At 40.4% G+C, this 23302-nt stretch overlaps 1 protein-coding gene across 1 annotated transcript in view; it reads right to left on the bottom strand.

The window, feature by feature from the left end:
• Positions 1-23302, bottom strand: part of dntt (deoxynucleotidyltransferase, terminal) — a 62898-nt gene that overhangs the window by 12079 nt on the left and 27517 nt on the right. The window contains exons 9-10 of the mRNA XM_026353964.1: positions 15370-15618; positions 14870-14953 (exon numbers count right to left, since the gene is read on the bottom strand). Coding sequence (XP_026209749.1) covers positions 14870-14953; positions 15370-15618 — 333 coding nt within the window. The remainder of the gene's footprint in view (positions 1-14869; positions 14954-15369; positions 15619-23302) is intronic.

Here is a 23302-nt window from a genome sequence, read left to right on the forward strand (position 1 = left end):
CTCCCTTGTTTTATTGTTTCCCTTTCCCTTAGCACATTCCCACATAAAACGTTGCAACAACACATGCCAGCCTCTTAAAACTGCACTAGCCAACCATTATATGGGCAAAAAATACAGTACACTCACTATATCCTGTCACCATAAATCCCACGTTATGTGTAATTTGTCTCCTTCATTGTGCTACTGTAGATTTGCCTCAGAAAGAACAAACACATGGAAAACCAATAGTGAGCATGGCAGTTTTGGAAAACCCTTAAGTTATTTAGACAAGTATGTTTATAGGTAATTAAATTAGATAATTTCATAATAATTATTTAAATTTGATTCCACTTGTAGTCCACTATACAATTAGTATACATTTAATATAGGCAACTTTGGTTAATAGTCACTTCTGAGATTAATTAATATCAGATTTAAAAACCATACATTAAGATTTTTAAATACACACATTGTTAGATTGAAACAATAGTATTTATAAACTGCAATGTTTCACAGATCTGCTTTTTTGCATTGTAATTTGTAATGTAACATAAAAGTGTAACTCTATATCTTGTCATTCAGGTTCAGTTGCCTATGATTTGGTGTCGTTTTCATGAGCAAATGGGGGATTGGGGAAATGGGGGACATTAGAGAAACCTGATTTCCTGAAGTTGATGTCTTCTGGAGACCTTAAATTTTTTACTGTCAATTCAGACTATTCATACTGTGATAAAGAGCTCTTCTCTGTCAATTAGTGCATTTATAGTACAGAATGTGAATTTACAGGTTACTACAGACAATGCATGGCAACAATTTTCCGAATGAGGTGTTTTTGATGTCGTGGTTGATCAGCCTATAATAGAATTGTTAAAACCAGGTCCACGTTTATGCTATAAGTAATAAGTTAGTTAGTGTTAAGTAATAACAATAATTACGTGTGTTTGATCTTAGATTACCCATTTTCAGAATGAATGAGTGCCTACATTTTTGGTACTTGTACTACATTTTACTTGAATGTAGGACGTTTAGTTGTAATGGAGTATGTGTACATGAAGGGCAGCATGATGGAAATGTATATTTTTAAAGCTTTTTTATTATAATTTGGATTGAGTGCTAAGTGTCCCTCTATTAATCATGTAACAAAAGGTGGAAAAAAATGACCAAAGATTATCATCACACCAGTGAAGCAGGATGAAACCAAAAGCTGGTGGATTATTTATTAACTGGCTCAGTAATGCTGAGCGTACTCCAGCACTGAGCACCGTTATTGCAGCAGCCCTCCCACTTCACACTCCCCATCATTCCCATCAAAGTCCCTTAATTGTTTCTCTGACCTCTATGCGGAACAGCCCAATCACATGGCAACTGTATCCTGAAATGAATGTCCAATATTTGCATTGTTCACCTGGAGTAGAGCGCATTACTATTTGGGTGGTTGGAGCGAACAATCGTCTTTTTCAAGGCGAAGGAGGACAGAAAACGTGACACAAAAGCTCATGAATATCTTTATTTTTCAACGACTATTGCATCACAAAAAAAGACGTTGACATTTTCATTTTCCAGCTCCTGTGGTGGCCAGGTCCTACACTACTACTTGAGAATTACAAAAAAAAAATCCTGCACTGAGTTCAGAGTGGCATTTTCTCCAAACAACAGTACAGCACAAATCACGAGGAGTGGTTGGTCAGAAAACCTCAGGAGTGAAATTAGACTGACTCACTGCAGCAAACAAACTTCACATTACACTAGTGAAAGCTGTCAGTGTATAATCCATCATGCATCCACGGTGATTTACCTGTCGGAAATCATTCCGCTCGGCTTCCGTCTTACACTCACAGCCTTTCAAGAACAACTCAGGGACATAGCAGAGAAAACGTCCAATTGGCGTGATCAAAGCAAATCCCTAAAATGAAAAATTCCTTGAACCCATTTTGACTGGCAGAGAAAAAAATACAGAAATATGTGCAGGCTTTTATAGTGAACCAGCAAACTGCTGTCTTTGTAATGCTGAGTGGCAGCTCCCTGAGAGGAGAACAACGTTTTTTTTTTTCTGAATAAATGCAAGAGTACACTCAGACCTGTTGTGTTGTTAAGGCGTTAACATGGACAGAGAACTGAGAGAGCCATTGCAGCTATGTAAAGATCCTGATTATAGCGCCCGCACACAGAGTGAAAGAAAATGACCATCAATCAGAGATAACAAGCAGCAGAAAGAGCAGCGATGAGTGATCAAACGTAGGGATTTCCACATGGGAATGAATGGAAACAGAAGTAAAAAGAGCTGTCAAACCCTTCCTTTTTTCACCAGTTACTGCCGAGACTACTTATAGTATATTATTGTAGCCATTTCCAATGGGAGTGTTTTCTTGTCAATCAGCTGTTATTTGTATTCTGTCTCTATTGATTAGATCCTATTTTGGATGAGTAGTGTGCAATGTAGATGAAAAGGTGAGGAGACGATAACAAAGAAATACAAAGAGCATTAAACAACATATCCCTGAACATATGTTGTCTTTGCTTTAGAAGGGGTTGTTTGTTAACCAGGATTTTAGCATTGAGCATGTGGATTTTTGCTTTCTTATCTTATCTTTTCTTAGATGTAAATTTATTGCTTTGATTGTTTTGTGAACAAGTGGTCCAATTTTAGTCCATTCTCAATTCTAAGACATGTCAAATGTCCAGATAAAGATTTATACCCAAGACAAAGCTTTGTCTTCTGTTCCCGTTGTCCACCTTTGACATATGTGTCTTACTGTTTACACCGATTGTGCAGAGGTGGATGCTACTTCCTACAGACGCATCATTCAAGTTCATCCCGCTATGAGTTATCTAAAGGATTGACATCGGGAAATGAAGGTTGCTAGGTTGAAGCGGTTATTATATCCCACAGCTGTATTGTGATGTTATGTTCCCTCTGATGACCTGAGCCACCCAACATCTATCATGTTCTTTTACTTATAGAGACGGCCACACGCACTTTTGCTGCCTTCGAAAAAAGGTGAAAGTATCATGAAGAATGGGAGCAATGACAGGACTGAAAACAAATGTCATAGCAACTATGAGCATCAGCTTTAAATGAGAAGCTAATTGTCTGAATAGCAAACACGATGACTGCTTCCAGATTCTCCTCCAAGCCCTGGTTTCTTCACATGCACAGCCCTTCATCCACATGTTTCTTACTTCATCTTCCTTCTGCAAATTTCAACTGTAGCAGGATTTTCCTGCTGGCGTAGCTCCATACTTGTTTTGAGTGTGTCACCACACATTGTGAGAATGTACATGTTTGCAACATTCAAGATGGTCCAATTTTCTAAATCCTATTTACAAATCCGATTGAATCCCGTAATCTGTAATTTCCTGTCCTTATCTGGCTAGGTGGGAGCTTCTCGCAGAGCGTAAAGACAAGGTTTTATGAGCGAAATCTGGAGCGGATGGCCTGTAAGCATGAGATATGTTGAGATTCTTTAAATCCTGCAGCCTGAGCCCAGCTTAAGAAGCTACTCCTCATCCGGCTCTGCTCTGCTTCCAGGATGTCTTACACTGGTCTATTTTTATAATTGCCTAATTTTTCCTGGATGTTTCTTTCACATCACATGACTCTGTTTTTGTGAGTTTCATGTTGGTTCTAATAGCCCACTTTATATGTGAACATATAAAGTATGTTATTACCTGAGCTGATGCGATGACGTTTCTACCTGGAGTGATGACATTGATACCCACAGTGATGACTTTTCTATCTGCAGTGATAATATTTTCGCCGACAGTGATAAATACTTTGCTCATGCTGTGGATGTTTTCAGCCACGATCATGACATTTCTATATCATATTCATGTTGTGGCAAAGTTTACTGCAAAAATGGGGACATTACTGTAAATAGTGATGATGGTTGAGCTTGCAGTAATGATGCTTCTCATCTCTGAAGAGATGGATATTTATAAAATGAAACATATGAACTGAAACACCCCTTTTTCACATGACTGACTCACAAAGCACAACTAGCAGATCGATTGTCATGAAATGTAATGCAGACATTCATGGTCCAGAGTGGATGAATCCAAATGACTTAATCATTCCTCGACTTTTTATCCAGCCGTTTTTCTTTTTAAGCTGCAGAAATATCCCAGTAGAATCATATTCACAATGGCGCCCTTTGGGCGGCAGGAAGTTACAGCAACCCCTATGTTTCTTGTGTTGTCAGATTTTCTCTAACTTGTGTGCACTTCTGAGGTGATGAAGACTATTGGTCCCCATGTCAGGATGCACACAGCATGCAGCATTGGATTTTATGTGTTTTTTGTTTTTGTTGTTGTTTGTTTTTACACATGGCAACCACTAGCTTACTATTAGCTACTAACTATTAATCCTGCAAGACACAGGTCTGATCCTAGAAATCCACTAGAAATCCTCTAAAGGACCTGAAATCCACCATGAGCTGAGGAGGTGAAGGTGCAGAGCTGATGACAAGTGCTGAGAAAACTCAGTTAAATAATGGCTTTCTAGTAAAAAGGACAAACCATCCGCACTGATGGGACCAAAACGGGACATAGCTCAAGGAACTCAGTCCTGATTCACTGTAACTGGATGGTTTTCACTTGGCGAAAACAGGCAAACAAGGACCTGCTGCCATCAGACTTCTCAGTTAAAATACTGCTCCCAGCAAACTCACGTGACCTAGATCACTGCACACTGATCTGTCCAGTTTTTGTACTATAGTCCTCATTTCTTCTCCTCTGGTGGTTTTAACTGTGCTGCTGTGACACTTGGCTTCCCCCTCCCTTTTAAGAGAATAAAGTGATCTAATCACAAATCACGTGCAGATCTTCATTCATTTCCCCAACACGTTCTTTCAGACATGGCCACACACATTTCTGCTGCAGTTTTGCAGTATTGTGATAGTCACAGCTCATCTTAATAACTGTCCATCCATCTATCCATCATCCTTCTAACCACTTTTCGTCTTAAGGGTTGGTGCCTTATCTCACCTGTCACTGGGTGAGAGGCAGGGTACACTATGTTAAATGCATGTTTTCAGGTTGCCTGTCCGATTCTTGTGAACACAGATTCCTTGAGGTAATGTCAATACTTCTCAAAGACAAGCTGATTAGATTTTGGTGATCAAAGGTCAGGATAACTATGACTTCATGTCCATACTGTTTTAAAGCTTTAAGTAACATAAAGATGCCTAATTCAGACATTATAGAGAAATATATTTGGTCAAGCTGGTTATATGTGTTCCATAATAAGTTAAGTGACTGGCCTGTCAAATAAAAATTGGATGCATTACACTCCAGGCTGGCAGCTAGACATCTGATTTCTACATGCCTGAACAAATTCCAATCACAATGTTTCCTGTCTGCATTTGCAGCTTAAACCCACTTTTCTTCTCCAGGTACAGATTTTTGCGACCAAGTATAAACGAGCTTGAGACTGAAGCTGCACCTCCCACAAGCATTTGCTCATTAAGTCTATACTCCACAGTGCAGTAAGTTCATAGCCAATTTATGTGGCCAAAAAAGAAGGGTTAACAGCAGAAGAAAAAGAGCACAGTCCAAAACGGAGTGCAAAATCAACCACTAACAAACCTCACACAGCCCATGATAAAATAGACTATCCAAAAACTAGAAGGAAGCCAGGAGGCAGGAGGGAAAGAAAAGAAAAAAACTTTAAATCAATTTTTGTTTCTGAAAATAGAACGCGGCCGCGTAGCAATTACCAGTGTACTGTTCCTGGAACACTTCACTTCCGCAACAGTAATAAACAGTGATTATGATTCAACTTGTAATCCACTTACTGTGCTTAATGAAATGCTACATATTGTTTGTCCCCACATGAGATCAAGTCAAAAAATAAACTTTCCCTCCGGCTTCTACTCAGAAGCCCCCCTCATGTACTGTATACTTAATACGAACAGTATGAGGACGCATATCAGAAACGGGGACATGTTTTATTTTCATCTGATTCTTGCACTCTCACACTACTTAAACTTGTGTGCAGTAAAAACAGATAATAGTATAAGATTATTCTAAGCAGCACTGGGTTGAAACTGCCAGCTCAAAGTCTACAATGAAAATAGCAATTACAGTGCAGTAGCACGACATTTCTGCATGCTTGTAAAGGAATCACATTTGTTCTTTTCTAATTGAAGGCAAAGGGGTTGATGGTTGGGATGCTGCCTTTAGTGTGAATCTGTAATTCCCATGTATTCTGGAGAATGTCTCCACAGTTCTCCTAGAGGGTGAGTGAAATTAGTATGTGAGGTTTAGGAGCCGTGTGTGTGTGTGTGTGTGTGTGTGTGTGTGTGTGTGTGTGTGTGTGTGTGTGTGTGTGTTCATTTGGTGCAGTGTGTTTGATTTCCCATTCTTTCCCAGCCATTTTTTTTTTCATACCACTAAACCCTTCTTCCTATCATCACCAGTAAAAAGAAGCTCTCGCTATTATACCAAATACAAATCGATTAACTTGAGTTGAAAGCTAATAGCTGCATGCTTGAGCACCCAAATGAACTGGATCAACTTCTGACCTTGAGAGAGAGAGAGAGAGAGAGAGAGAGAGAGAGAGAGAAACAAAACAAAAACATCAGAATGTATCCCTCTGCTTTCAAATCCAACTACAGCACATCTATTCATCTACCTCTGTTAATTAAAATTCATAAGAACAGACACGCACGCAAGCAAGGTCGAGAAGAAACGTTTGCAAATGTGAATGGGATGCGAACAACCCCCTCCTCCCTCCTCCCCCCTCCTCCTCCTACACACATCACTCCATTTAGAAGCGGCAAATTTCCCAGCTCTCCCAGCCTCGCCAGTAGGATGTTTGGAGGACAGAGCCGGCACTTTCCTCGGCTCGCTTGTCTGTCACTACACACACTCAGGTATGTGTGCATGTTACACTATGTGATGCCCTTAGGGTCCCTGCACCACCATCTGCTAAATTAAACCTCTCCTCCCCTTTCTTTCTGCGCTCGAGGAGTGGGGCCTACTTCCAGGCGGCTCCTATCCTCTGTGCAAACACTGCCTGATCGAGGCAGCGTTCAAAACCACCACTCCCTAAAGCCCAGTGCAATTGCCCTGTTATTGTCCACTCATTCACTGCTCAAAAAGAGGGGGGGGGGACTGTGAGCACTCTACATCCAAGATATTGTAATTTGACAGTGAGCATCGTATTAAATTCTGCTGTTTCCCCAGTGGACAGACATAAAGAGGAAGTCTACATTGAGAACTCTTTTAAAATAAACATTTTGTGCTCGGCAATTTGCAGGCAGAGGTTTATTTACTATAAAAAAAAATACCATGTGGACCTTCACGCCACTAATTGTACCATGTTCGTGCACAGACAGATTAGACCTTTTCAACATATTAAATTAATTTTTTACACATCCACAGAGATACAGTCTAAAAATAATGGAATTTTTCAATACAGTCATATATGATATCGAAAAGTAATATTTTGAACTTTAGTAAGAAGACAATTGAATTAAGAAATTTCTTCATGTTCAATCCTATTCGAAAACCTGAGTCCAGAGAGCCCCAGAGGTCTCCTACATTGGTAAAAGCTACAGTGTGGATCTTTTTTCTAATACATCATTTTCGTAGAAATGCACCCCAAAACATGTGTCAATGTGGAGAGATGCTGTCAAAGGTTTCTCTGACCCCGATTCACTGAATATTGCTTCAACGCTACAACTGCAGCAGTGAAGCAATATTCCCTTCTAAGAGGTTTTTGAGCAAAGCTCACCCTTCGAAGCAAATCAAAGAAGGCCAAAGTCGGGGTTAGGAGATCACTGCTGTCTGTCAGAACCCTTCAGAGCTAGCAAGCTGCACAGTACTGCCAGTAGCTGCTGTTTACTTTGCTGTTGTTTCTGTTTCTGTTGACTTGTAAGCATTGTAGCATCATTCTTCATTCATAAAGACCAACATCTTCAGTCCCTGTCTATGCATCATCATCTGCACTTGTTGCATCAATTCTCCTTAATATATAGCCACTTAATGTACGTACCATGCTTTTTATAAGCTAGGTTCTTGTCAGTTTATGCAAGTTGTAAATGATTATTATTACTATAATTATGAAATTATTATTAATATTCTATCTGAGATGCTACTTAACAATGGACCAGTTGTGGGGTAAAGCCTTGTTTCTCTCTGCTACTGCTGTGAGCATATACCACAAATTAGGTGATTTCTTTTTGCTTATAACAGGGTAACAGGAGTAAATCACTGATACATTTGTCACAAGAAGAGTTTTTTAATTCCTGTTTTACTTAAAAGTTGACTGTATAAGTCTCAGAAGTTTACTAATTATTGGTCGTTGGTTCTTTGGTGTCTGCACACTATATATAATAATAATAGAAAGATGTAAAATAAAAAAAAATAGGTTTTATTGAAGTCTACAGTAGATTCTAACATTGTAAAATCTCATAATTCCTCATTTTGAGTTTATGAGTTTCTTAGTGTTTATATCTTTAGAACTGTATTTTAGATAATATTGGATTTGTCAAAACCCATGCTGGAGTGTACCACATATACAGTATAGAGCTGTAGGGGGGGGTTGTCCGGTACAGAGAGAATATGAATGGTCCTCTCATATCAGTAACTGTGCTTCAGGACCAAAGCCAGGACATCTATGCTCACAGCCTTTTGACCACAACCTCATTAATCACACTCCTACACATGACATAGAGTAATTACCCTCTGAGAAAGACACATAGTGAGACACACGCACACACTCACAGTATATAGCAGACTTTCTGCACATGGTAAGTGAACATATGCATAAATAGGCAGAACAAACGACAAGGAACTGCATTTACATGAACACATTTTGAACAGTTGAACTTTGGTTAACAACTTGGGAACAACTGAGCCGCACTGCTGAGTATTGAAACACACATACACACACTGAGTGAGTTTCAAGGGTAGATCCAGCTTCACATACGGGGTTCGGGGGCTGTGTGTGTGTGTGTGTGGCAGGGGGAGTGTTTTTTCCAGGTGTTGGGCAGGTCATGGATCCCTGCTCGGGGAGGGAGTCAGTCTGTCTGGGCATGATGAAATCCTCCACCTGTCCTCATTCATCAAGCCCACTACACATATTAATTATCACAAACCTTCAGACTTACAGCAGAGGACACACACACACACATACACAAAGAGAGAGAGAGACCCTACTACCTCCCACCACTCCCCCAGACCTGCAATTCAGTTAAAATTCAACAGTGGTGGCCAGATACTGATGCTGGTTGTAAGTGCCAGTGGCACTACAAGTCAGCAGAGCCTTTTCAGAGGACGCCTAGATGTCAGTTATTGCTGGCAGGGTGTCTTAAACAAAACTTGACAGTGGGAGTACGGTTACATTGATCATACAAGGGTCCAAAAGATTTTCTATGTTGCATTTTTGTGTTTTTCACAAATTTCAAGAACAATAGACTGATTCAGTGGCTGCCTAACTAGAATAATTGCTGTAGGCTCCCAGAGCAGACAACAGAACCAGCGCTTCATATAAAACTACCCTGCTAAAACTACATCAGAAACCAAAGTCAGAGTGACACGCCACCGCCGTGCTCACTTAAACATAACGTAACCCTGCCACCTTTGACCCTTTGCAGTGAGGACCAAACTTTCTATTTTAACATGCGATCTTTGGGACTATAATCTATCTGCCAATGAAGAAAAACCAACTGCTTTACTGTGTATCATGACCAAATGACACAGACCAGTACATCAATGTTCTCACCAGTGAGACTGAGCCAGATTGTTGTGATTGGTGTTGTGGTGCTTTCAGTACTTCTTCAGTTCTGCACATCACAACCAAATAGCAGAAAACAACTACAAACACCACCATGGCTGTGTTGTTACTCTGTGACAAATTGGCTGATGCAATTGGTTCTGTAGGTGGATCTGAAACAAGCTTTCTGAGAATAGCTGCTTTTTTTTAAATAGCTGGCAATTGTGGTTCCTAACACAGGTTAGAGTCTGTACGCAAGGCTTTGCGAGAAGAGGACCGCCAACTGTCACCACCCATCTCCTGACACCTATAAAGCCTTGTGTTGTGGAGTCATTCCCGGTAATTGGTTTGTGTTACACATTCCCACTATGGCCCAGAACTTGCATCTTCAGCCATTTCACTGCTGTTTCTTGGTGTCACGTGTTCAAACGGCATCATTTTCTCCTGCACAAACAAACTTGAAAACAGCATTTGGTGTGTATGAACCATAAGTCATTGTTTCTCTATGTGACAGTTAGTTCCCATAGCAATTTCACAATTCCCCGTGAGCCTGTCCTTAATTGGGAGAAGATCATTAGCTTGAGTATAGGCCTCTAATCTTTTTTTTTAAGCATTTCATAATAAGACACAACCAGCAAGGATCTGTTGAGAGCCTCTATGAAGCCCACAAGATTAAAGTCCTCTAAATAACTGCCTTTGGTCCATAGCTGAGATGTCTCCCCTTTAATCAGACATGAGTCCTCTCACTCCCTTGTTTCTCTGACACCAGCAGTGCCACATCTCTCCGAAAGCACCGGCCAATTAGGAGGGACACGAAAAAGATGAAAGCGCCATTATAGTGCCATCCTCAGCCATACGGCGAACCGCTTAACAGCAGTGAACGTGGACCAAAAGGAGGGGGGGGGGGGAGGGCGCTCCTCCTCTCCCGCATGAGCCAGAGCCAACGGAGGCATCAGCGTTATGCGAAGGCGGCAGCAGCACCGACACCGGGACAGTTAATTGATCTTCATTACAGTAATTACAGCTGTGATATGGAGCAGGGAATGAAAAACGGGTCACACTGTTGTGCGATTCTGTCTGACTGTGTCCTGTTACATTTTCTGCTGACCTTGAAAAGCACCCTGTGGAAATGATGGTGCTGCTTAAGTGGGAGAGTGTGTGCATAAATAGTTTGGCCTGTCTCACTGCACTTTTAAATCTCACCCCAATCTGATCGCTACTTGCTGTAAATCTCCTCTCGTTGTCACATTTCCTCCTTCCCCTCACTTTGGAGAATCATCTTTCGTTGACTGTGTTCGACGTACAGGTACTCTCTTTCCTCATCAAACTCCAACACGTACTGTACAAAGTATTTGTATGAATGTACCGTGCGTGTTTGTGTGTGACTACCCGCCGTCCACCGCAGTGCATGGATGGCTGCACGGTCAGCAACCCTAACTCTGCCCTTGCATATGAATAAACACCATCTGAGTTGGCTGCTTGCGTATAAAATCTGTCAGGAAGCTGCCATGCAGGGATCCAGAGGTCGCTGACTTTTGTCCCTGGGGAGCCACTGACGGGACATTTTGGTGACAGGGTGTCTCCACTGTCGATCTCCTTGCTGATTCGCCTTACACCCCTTGTCCCGCTCGGCTCGCAACTCAAACGGCTTGCCACGTTGCCCCATGCATTGGAAATGAGGTAGGGCTGCCTTACAGGATGCAATGAAAAGTGGCAAGGATAGGATAAACACGAGCTTCGGAGACGCCTGTCACAAAGATTGATGGTTCCCTGGAATTTTTGTTGTCGTCTTGTCAGTACTATAAACTTTTTCCCTGGTGAATAATTGAGTCCTGCAGCTCAAGAGTCGTGTCAATCTTTTTTAAGTTTACATTCAGGCACTTGTGCTTTCGAGGGTGTATCTCCCTGTCTGATAGCTGTAAATCAGAGACTTGTCTGGCTAAAAGAGAGCTGAGGTTCAGCAGTTCAGGCTCACGTAGAACATACAAATGACTTGGATTTAACCAAAGACTGATCAGAATATTTCCTACAAACTTGCATGCTTTAGTCTTCAGATAGCTACATGCTAATTACTGGAAATGTGCTGGCTCTCGGCATGCAAAATGTTCATATCGCTGCCATCTGTCAACCCTGCCTCCGACTTCATCACACCTGTTGTCAAAACTGATTGTCAATGTGGAACATGACTTCTCCACATGGCTAAAAATCTGTATTAGTCATTTAGTGAACAAAATGCCATGAAACAGTGAAAAACAACACAAAATGTCCCAGAGTGTTTCACGTGATGCGTTCAGAATGGCTACTTAGTGTGAAGACATTTGGATTTACTGGGATAAAAACTGCATTAGCATCCGCGCACAAGCTTTGCTTTGAATACAACTGGTGTAATGCTTGCTGACATACTGAAAAGGAAATAACAGTCCTAAGCATTGGCATTTTGTTTTTACCATACCATGCAAAAGAAAGACTCTTAAACAACGCTAAACTACTAATTTGCCTAACTTTCACAGTTGTGTTGTAAAACACAAACACAATATGGCTAAAAGCGTCACCGATTTAATTCCTGAGTTCAGGGTATGAGGCTCTGTTTCATGGAAGACGTGCCAAAGTTTTAGTAGGGAGTTTATCTCACAGTTCAATCCCAGCCGGCAACATATAAATGACACTGTAATATCTAAATTGATGGCGATATAAACCAGAAAAGCAGAAAAGCCTCATGTGATAAACAATAATGTGGACAATATTTTTAGACTAATTTTTAGACTAATTGGTTTAGTGCTGAAAGGTGATTGTGTGTCATTTTTTGCAGAAATTTATTCCAACAAATGTCAAACACATTTCACTCCCACATTCAAGCTAATCAAAATCAAACTGATTTTCACATGTGGAAAAATGACAATGTGGCAAAAAAATAAATCTCACACGATACAACTTTGACAGAGGTTACCAATTAGGATAGCCTGGCATATCATTACCACCACTGCATGAGACTTTCCAACACTGGATGAAAACACACCTACCCACTGTTTTACTCCTCCTGAAGCCAATTAAGTGTATGATTCCAACAAAAGCGAGGTGTTCCAAAACAAAACTTAATTAGCTCTAGCACTTTAGGCAAACAAGGAGTTAATTGGTTATTAAATTGCATGAGTTATACTGTAAATACATTTTCTCACCTTTGCCGTGTGCCTTTATGCCACTGTGTAGGGAAAGATGTGGTTTATTTAATTTGAAAATGTGTAAATGAACCATGCACTCCCCAGTGCAATTACCTTTACATTTACAGGCTTCTGCTTTCATGTACTAAAACATTAAGATGCGTTTTGTTAATTCAAGTTTCTCTGATATGGTCACGTATATGGTGCATTAATTGGGAATGTGTATGATATGGAGCCCTGCGCGGTATCTAGCCCGCCAAGCCCTGTAACCTCCCACTACACACTGTGCTATAATTAAAAACGTTCTTGCTCCAGTATCAAGTTTGTGCTCGTCAAAGTGCAAACACATATTGCACAGAATAATTTTAATTTCAGATGCACAGGCCCTGATCTTTCCAATAACCTTTGAGGGACAGGTTTTTTGGAGTAATTCACTCCCTCTGCAAACTCTCTGCAGTCTATGTATATGTTTGTATATACAATCTAGAAGATTGTATACAATATAGTATTTGTAATATACTATAATATATCTGTAGGGGATTGATTGTATCTGACAGACCCACTGACCACTGGGCTCTGAGAGCTGCTGACACACATGGTTGTGTTTGCTCTCTCAGTTGTTACTCATGCAATGTCTTCTGTCTCTTCATTTAGGTGATTGGTCCACTTAGGACAAGAAAAGAGAAACATCCAACTCCTGGAGTGTTGTACACTGAAGAAAATCTAACCTCCCTTCAACATAAAATAATAGAAATAATGAGCTGCACTCAATATGCTCGAGCTGAAGTATAACACTCTTTTTCTCTTAGCGAAGTCCCATTTTGTACGTTTTGAAATTATTTTGAAAAATAGGTGCAACTTAGCAACGTTTTGCTGAAGTAACTAGTTATAAGTTCTTATTAATTAAGTATTTAGATTTTTTACAACACTATTTTATGTCCTATTTTATTTTTTCTCTCTCTCTCTTTCTTTCGACTTATCCCACAGTTAGGGTCAACACAGGGAAGCATAGTCCACACATCAACCATAGAGTCGGGGGGGCAACTGTTCTACCAACATTGCTACTGCTCCCCCTATTTAGTTCTATTTACTGTCAAATACACATAATACCAGATTACTATGTTTGGTATTTATTGAAATAAATGTTTAAATAATTTTCTTTTTGTCTTATGTTTTCTGATAACATTCTGAACAGAGCTTCTGAAAGTCTAAGTAATGGAACAGCTTTCAAAAATATAAAACAACGTTATGTTTGCACAAATTGTATCTGTAGGTGGAAGGGTTGAATATTTGCAAGTCTTCAGTTAGTTTCCCTTCGAATTATTACAGGGGAACTTTGGTGGAGGTTTTCCATAACTTCTGAAGTTGGACACAAAGTTATGATGAGCTGTGCAGGACTTACGTGCAAAAACACTTGCATACTTGCACACACTTGTCTTACTTGTCTGAATGAGTAAAAGTAAGTATGCAAAAAAAAAGGCCCACAAACTAAAAAGCTCCTTTTTTGTGACAGGAAGACTTCTCAGACCTACAAGAAATGACAAACTGAGCAATAAAAGAGAAATCTGCAGTATTTTGCCAAACAAATCTGTGCCTTTCTTCATGCCTATCTAATAAATTTGATATCTAGAAAATCCTCATGAGCAATAATACATCCTGCCGGCAGTGATGATCATTGCACATTCCAAATTGGCACAAACATTTTTTAAATGTTATTTAGCTTAAAATCTAAAATCCAATTCCAACCATATGATCAACAAAATATGCCAGAGTCCTAATAAATATTCTGCTTCTATTTGTGACTTGTATGGTGAGCTGTGCATTTATTTGCATTTTTGGCACCTCTATCTGTACACCAGTGTTGGGAACATACTGATCATAGAGAACAGGGGTGTGGATTCAGCTGTAGAAATGGTTTTGTAGGTTTCGGTGTGTGTGTGTGCGTGTTGGGGGTGCGTACCTGAGAAAATGATGGCCTCCAGTTACTGTGTATAGCTTACATTACACTAAGTACCTTGGTTTTGTCGTAGAGGGCGTGGTTGTCTAAAAGCATATGCTGCTCCAATCGAGCGAACCTCCTAAGGTCTCTCTCAAACTGCTGCAGAAAAAAAATAATATAAATCAGTAGTCTGACATGACTTTTATTCTTTTGTGGCATTAAAAGGAAACAGTGATGCCTTTTTATTAAACTTGCGTGTGGCTTTAAATTGACTTTAATATATTTCCAGTTTCTTTCAAGGTGATTTAGTACTAGTTTGAAATGTACAGTATGTCTGCTTAGAAACAGACTCCAATTAAAATATGTTTTGGAAAAATAAACCTACAAGAACTCAGCCTTGATGTTGTTAAGGTGCCAACTTAGCAACAACAACCTTTATTTTACAGGTTATTGGGTGCACAATAATCATTAGTCATGAAATCCAGTACTTTATTCCTATTCATGGGTTCTAGTTCTAGCTCATTTTTCTATAATCTTTAATATATCTACAATTTGAAATATATAATACTTCATACCCTGGAGCCAGTCCAGCCCAGGAGTGCATAGGCATAACGTTCCATAGGTGGGGACACCAAGTCCACACGCACCGCCCTCCAGCCTCTGCTGTCGCCCTCAGTACTGTTGAGACCTCTGTCCACTAGACTTCCCTCCAGACGCAGGATCAGAAAGCATTTTGCAAAGTGGTCCATGGCTTCAAATTTGTGGCTGGGAAGCTTGGAAATATCAAAGGTGGAGGTCTGGTAATCAGAGTAGAGCAGAATGCCCTTGTAAAGAGAAATAAAATGGGTAACTGTAAAATGTTGGTATTCACTGTCTTACTGAGTTTTACTGTTCATTTCTTCATAGAAATGCATGTTTCTAATTTATATCATCTTTGTTGTAGTAGAATAAAAACTAGTCAATACCATAAATATACACTGTATACAGTATATAGACATTAAATTCATTATAAATCAAGCAACTAACATTAGGAAAAAGCTTCAATAGGTCTTAGTGAATGACAGCCATCATACTCAAGCAAACATCCAGGGGCACTGGCAGCAAAAGCTGTAACCTTTCATCTTTAGCACAGACTTCAGAATATTCAATAGGAGCCCTATCCGAGGATCAGAGCCTGCACACTGCATCAGAGGTTACACTGAGGTACTGAGGTATAATCTCCAAGCAAGGCGTTGATTGATTACTTTAAAAACTGCAGTGAGTGTGACCATAAGTAATGTCGTCAAAAGCAGAGAGGATTTTGCCACACGTCAGACATTGCTTGCATCACAGTGTTTAAGAGAAGATAAAAGCCTGCGTAATTATCTCTGTCACTGACTGGCAGGAATGTGTATTTTTTTTATTTAAAAAGGCTGAATCACTGAAAAGATTGTTCAAGGTTTAATCCTGAATCAAAAAGCACAATTACTGCAAAAATTCAATACATAGCTTAATGGTTTTCATTAGGTTAATGGTTGAGATTCACTTTGGTCCAGACAACCAAAGTCGTTTCTCTTTTATTGGCGTTCAGTCCTGTACATCTGCCCGAAACTGATTTGCATATAGAAGAAAAAAGGTTTTACTGAAAGACTATTGTCAGTCTGGAAAAACAAGAGTGACTGTGTTTGTCCCTGTCTGACCGAACATTGAGCCATTGAGCCTAAGTACACTGAAGGTAGAAGGAGAGTCATTTGAGTAAGCAAGACAGAGACCACGCCCCCACATGAAGTTTAGTAAAAACTTAAATGGACACACACACACACACACACACACACACACACACACACACACACATACACAGAGTTTCAGTACTATGGTGGTGCTGTCAGAAACCTGACTGCAATCCTTAAAAAAATGTTTTTGCTTTCCACGAGAAGTACAACTTTCTCTAAAACTTGATACTTCACGATCTTGGAGATAAAAGCTTAGACACAAGCCTGAGGTCCTGAAAGTGGCTGAGTCAAAGTTATGTTTCTTTAAATGAGGCTGGATATTTGCTCTCTTGAAATAGTGAGTGGAGGAAAGAGAACCCTTTTAAGGGGATTACACTATAGTGAAGTGGTTGAGCTATAAGTGGTACAATCATGATTAAGTAGTAGTGAATGCCCTCTTACTGACCGTCAGTAGTGTGACTTTCTTGATCGATTGCTGTTGGCCACATTTTTTTTACCTTTTAGCCTCATTAGTACGGTCAATGATCTTCTAGTGGCTGTACAGACATATGTGTTCCCCCTGAGATTAGATCCTCATGACTTTGATGATGTCCCTTTCCCCCTTAGTGCCACGAATGGGTCAATCTTTTTATTTTCACTTATCCAGTGAAAAATCTTCACATACTTACTGACCACCAATTTCTCTACTGCTATCTATAGCTCTCACAGGACTCTTTCTGGTGACTCTAGTTAGATTTTCTCTGCCCGGTGCTTCAGGTAGTGAAATGAGTATAAATGAGAATAGAACACACTTTACTTGAAATGATCTGATTGTTCATATAATATCTCTGCACTTCTGACATTGTTGTTTAATGAATCTAGATCAAAAAAGGCTTTGTGATTCCATTTTACAGTACATTAAAATAAGTAAGTGGGCATTAGTGTTAAGCTTCAAGAACTGCTGTGCCAAGGTATTCCACCAGCATATATGCTGGTGGTAAGCTGGTGCTTACTCACTCAACTAGAAGTTCAGAATTGTCACTGGTTTAGGGAAAACCTCCTTACAGCCCAATCAGATTAACTTATTATGGGTTTTCATATTTTTTAGTCACCCAAGTAATAACACAATGAATATAATCAGTGATGGAATAAAGAGCAAAGTTGACTTGATTGGATAAATCAAGCTTAAAAACAGTGATTTGTGTCATGACTGAGCCACAGGGCAAAGGACTGACTATATCAGTCTGATATGAACCCGGAGTGGTAAGAAAAGGAGATGGCTGAGTGTAAGATCCAATAGAGGCACAAGGCTTCAGTCAGCCATAGTAGATGTAGGCTGAAGTCCATTCCCTGGTAAATGGTTCCACTCCTTTGATAATGGAAATCTCTGCAAAATAAGATGTCAATGTGTTGAAGAGAGAGAAGGAGAGGGGGCCACTGATGAGAAACAAAGCCACAAGTGTAGAGAGAAGTGAAATGGAGTGTGTGCAAGAGGGTTAGAGAATAAAGTGTTCAACCTGTAAGAGAAAGTGAGGAAAAGGTGGAGGAGTAGATAGCAAGAAATACAGCAAAGCAAAAAAAGGAAAGGAGAGTCAGTGAATTGATTTCCTCCAGGCCTCGCCCTGTCTGATTATGCTTCTCTCCAGATGCGCTAGTGTTAAGCCGATTAAGATTACAAATTGTCAATTTAATTCCAGGGCCTGGTGTAATTGTTGGGATACTACTCTCCACTCACTGGCCATAAATCTGCTGCACTCACTCAAGACCAATAATTGGGGAAGCAAGTGCAGCAAGCAGCTCTTCTGCCTGACCACCCAATGACTTAGGTTAATCACAAAACATTAAACACCTTGTCAGCACAGCCTGAATAGCCTCCACTAAACAGTCCTGCCTGAGTGTCAGACTGCACATTATGAGATGAGGACAGCACTGCCCAGAGGCCACTGAGGAAGGAGGTACTGAGAAATCCAAGGTGGTGATGGTGACACACTGGGAGCAGATCTCAAAGAAATCACCATCCCACTCCTCGCCTTTCCTCCTCTAATTATCTTCAGGGGTGGACTCGTTTGTCGCGCAATTGCAGGCAAAAAATTCTCCATATCACCCTCTGCTGCACCCTTGGACTGCTCTCCCTCTGCAATTACAGATAACCATTCACCTTCCAATAATAGGCAGGGAGAGGGATTCTTAAAGTTCCCTTTACGTTCAGTAATAGCTTAGCTAAAGGCAGTGACAGCTTCCACTTAGATAATGAGACCACTATGACAGCATAAAAGCGCTTAAACACTGACTAATCTGAAATTAAAATCCCTTCGAGCCACACTTGAGACAAGTTGCAGGAGAGGGTCTGCAACCTATCTCATACATAAGACCACAAATGTAGGTCACCTCTTATTCAGATGGATATTTCAGTCCCTGCTGGCAGTACGTTTCTTTCAGCCTTGAATCATATCGATGCCTTCGGAGGAAAGTATTAATGAGTTATGGTGACAGTTGCACAGATCATTAACTACCTGAATATGGATGCCCTTCGTTCGATAAGGTCTGAGGCCCTCCTGCCTGCACGCACACAGTACAGCGGTTCAGTCTCTCTCTTTCTGCCTGACACTCACTCACAAATCCACTATAAAAGGAGGATGTCATGAAGTTCCCCGTCTCAGCATAGCCAGGGGCTGTTTAGCCCAATAGCACTCTGTAATCATCTCCCACGCTGCAGGTAATGTCAGCGAGCATCTGAGAGTAAGCTTATGCCACCAGAACTGTTTACAGAGGGAATTACAGAGGAGAACAGCGTGAAGATAATCTTTCCCCTAAAGCTTCGCCTCTGAGCGCTGTAAAAGAAGGGAATCAAGTGAACATGACTTTTGGAAATTATGATCTCCATATGAGTCTTTTTTTTTTTATTCCCTATCTGATTATTTAGTCAGGGTCTTTTCTTGAGAGAGTGCGAGGAGTGGTCACAGCGGCCAAAGCGGCCACCTGCATCCAGAGGATGAGTGCGGCTGTGTGGCTGTGGGGGGTTAGAAGCGCTCTGATCTCCCAGAAAGAGACTTCAAAACCTGTCTTTAAGTCTCAGATTAGTGTGTGTTGGCCAGAACCGTTTGAACTGCGCTTTGACTTTGATTTCGCAGCCTCGCCGGTGTGAAAGAGACTGATTGCTGAAATTAAAGTGCAGCAATTTGTGAGTCCGTCTGTTTGTGGGTATGTCCTCTCAAAGTCGGTCAAAATAGCAGACTGTATTTAGAGCTCTAAGCGACTACTACTCAGCTGTATGGGCAGCTGTGTCTGCATCACTTATTCAACCAAAGGGAAAACTCTTCAATCCCTAACAACACTGACTCAGACCAAATGCAGAACAATAAAGCCTGAGCTGAATAACATTATAAAGGTGGCAAAGCATACAGAGCTTAGCCTTCAGATAGATGTATTTATACACTATTTAGAGACAGACATGACAGATGGACAGAGGACGAAACATGGCCCTCTCCGTCTCTCTATTGCTATTACCAGGGCCAAGCTGAATCTCATCTATCTGCCACAGAAGCTGGTGGCTGACCTTGCCTCTGCCCCCAAGCTATGCTTTGAGAATATCAGCGAGAGGAGGAGGGTACGGGGAGGGAAAAAAATGATGAACCCATTTTTACAAGGACGTTACCAGATAGATGTATTTTTAACTCCCTGCAGGCTGAAGAAGGGGAGTGAATGGATAGGGGGGTACAGGAGCTGCACGCGATATCAGGCCTGAGTGAAGACACGTGGGTCCCCGGGGGCTCGATTGCAGATGACAAGGTTACACGACTTAGAGTGAACCTCTGCTACCTCCACTTAATCACTGTCTCTTGTGTCCTCGTCCCTGCAGACCGGTCCCCTCTCTATCCGTACTCCATCCAACCTGCTAAGAAGAAAGCTACCGGTGGTATCATGCTGTCCCTTCTAAGCCTTTTTAACACCTGCTCTACCCACTTAATTCACTGTCTCACATCCATTCTGCCTCCTTATCCACACACTCACACATACTTTCACACCTTCATCTCGCTCCCCTCTACGTATAGTGAATGTAAGTGGCTGCAAGAGGTGAGAGCTCCCTGTGATAACATACAGTAAGAAGAAGGTAATTATCGTCAGGATGGACCTCTGAAGGAGCGGAGGCGTGTGGAGGTGTGGATGGAAGAGGACAAAGGGATTTATTTTTAAACCCAGTGATGACAAAGAGAATCTGGCAGATAGACTAGACAGTGCAGTCCTGCTCTTCATCAAACTCACGACCCTCTCCGTTCACGCATTTATCTCAGAGAGTCGACCGTGTCCACAAAGAAAACAGCTGCCTCGTTTTTTCACAGAATGTCACATTCTGTCATGATGTATTTAAAGTAATCACAGACTCTGTATTGTAGATTGAGGATGTTATAATTGATACATTTCATTGGGAAATAATGAAGTAAAATTTTGTTTGTGAACTAAATCCTCTATGAAATTTTACTGAAGTTAATCATCACAGCAATAACTGATTTGCCCCAGAAGAGTGTGTGTCTGCCTCTCTCTCACAGCGCTGTCAGTCACCTCTTCCAACACATATATTTAAAAAAAAAAAGTCAGGAAGCAGTCTCTTCTGTCTCTATACAGTGAAAATGTGCGAGGATGTTACCAAAATAAGTCCAAGCTCATCTGCTGCATGTAGATACACATAACCAGGTTTTTTAAGTGCATGTTAGCTCATCCCCCAATTACCTGAGTAACCTGGTTACAATTTTAAGCCAATTTACTAAACTATACTGTAGAATTTTGACTGCTTAGAGCAGAAAATTGTCTTTTACCATCCGCCACTTTGGTTCCATTGTGAGGGACAGCAACTGCAAATTTAGTGCATGTGAATGTTAAATGTCTTGTCTTTATATGCCAGCCCTGAGACTGGCGATCTGTCCGGGTTGTACCCTGCATCTTGCCCAGTGACAGCTGGCATGAGCTCCAGTAAAAATAAATCCTTGCACAAAAGATGATACTGATTTAACTCCATTTTGTGCAAAGAGGAATATGGTTTGACCTGTATTAAGAGTGAAAATAAGGATAGCTATCCACAGTTCTTTCAATATGTGCATCAATGTCCTTTTCATTAACAAGCCTGGTTTCAGGGTTACTTCATTTTCAAATAGCCTCAGGCAGAAATGAAACTAATAGTTGAATTGCCATTTTTTGACTTGTCAAACAGATCCAACTAATGCCATTATTAAGCAATGAACATGTATATCATTAATATCATATCCCCAAGTGATTTTCATGTCATGTCAAGTCAAATGTTTGCTGTAAAAAATAAATAAAAACATCTGATTTATACCAATCAGCTACAACATTGCTTTAAGGATGATGCACACTAAGCAAACACATCAATCACATGTCAAATACTGTTTACAATAGCCTACAGTACCTTGCTCTCTGGTTCACCCTCACTATAGCAGCAATAACTATTTAGTTTTCTCATTGTAAAACTGTAACTTCAAAGTTGAATGTGTTGCATTTTTAATTTTACCAAAAACATGGCAACATCAAGTTCATGCTCTTGTTAATGATGCATTAATGCAATGATGAATTGATTCAAAGTTGTTCAGAAATATAAAATCCATAAGAAAAAAATGCTCCTTGAAATCCTGCTGTTCTTGAAGAAAACAACCACTTCCATTAGGGTTTGTACAGTATTTCAAAAAAGGTTATTCCATTACTTCCAATTCATATTTGCCAGTCATCTAATTCCACATGTTCGTGTATGTGAACTTGCCCAGAGGCTGAATCTATGCAAGCACACAGCAAATATTTTTGCATTAACTTTTTTTTTTTGTTTGTATGTTTGTTTATAGGCAGAATGTGCTGTTATTTAAACCCCCAACCTCATATAATCTTGTAAAACCTGAAAGCTGCACAAGGTAAAAGCAGCACAGCATGTAAAGATACAAACACACTTGACTTGTGTTTGCATAGTTGTGATTAAGACCTCAGTTTACTGTAATTAGATAAATGTGTTTACATGCAATGAGTTTTAATTGGACTCCTCTGCAGCACATTGATGTTTGTCACATTATTGTGATATTTGCAGCAAATAATTGTCATCGTGCGAGTGCAACCCATAATGAAACCATTACATGTACGTAAACATGTCAGTGTTGTAGCTTTTGTTCACGTTTCCGTGCTTCTCACTTTCAACGTTCTCTCCTCTAACCATCACTCTCTCTCTCTCTCTCTCTCTCCGCTGTGTTACTTTTCCTCATTCCTTTTTCTCTCCTCTCACTCAACCCTCTGTTTTGCCCATTTTCTATTAAAGGATCCATTTTCCATCAAGAGGTCTCCAGTGATGCCCATGGTCTTTAAAAGCCCGGCTAAAAGTTGTTAAAGTAACCTGTTAAATTGTACTATTTTTCCTTTTACTCGATTCACTCACCTTTTCCCAATCTCTTTCTATTAAAGGCTAAATTGGCAGTTCCTGGGCCACCTTCCCTTTTAGTTTTCTGAAAAGGCTCCTAAGTTTTGAAGGACACATTTCTGAATGATGGAAAATACCACCTTCCATTTAATGGCTTATTATCGTGAGATACTGAATGCACTGCACTCAGAGATACAGTATATTCTTAAGGCAAGAAAAGTACTATAAATTCTGCATAGTTACTTCTAAAAAATCTTATAGTATCTACTGTACGGTGACAATGAATGGAATATTGACTTTTGAATATAAACTAAGCCAATGCACAGGAAAATATTATAGATTTTTGGAAAGTGTCTTTACCGTAGGTCAGATGAGAACATTTTCCAAGAGAAAGACGTAAGCGCCTGT

The sequence above is a fragment of the Anabas testudineus genome, chromosome 15, assembly GCF_900324465.2.
Source record: "Anabas testudineus chromosome 15, fAnaTes1.2, whole genome shotgun sequence".
Taxonomy (NCBI): domain Eukaryota; kingdom Metazoa; phylum Chordata; class Actinopteri; order Anabantiformes; family Anabantidae; genus Anabas; species Anabas testudineus.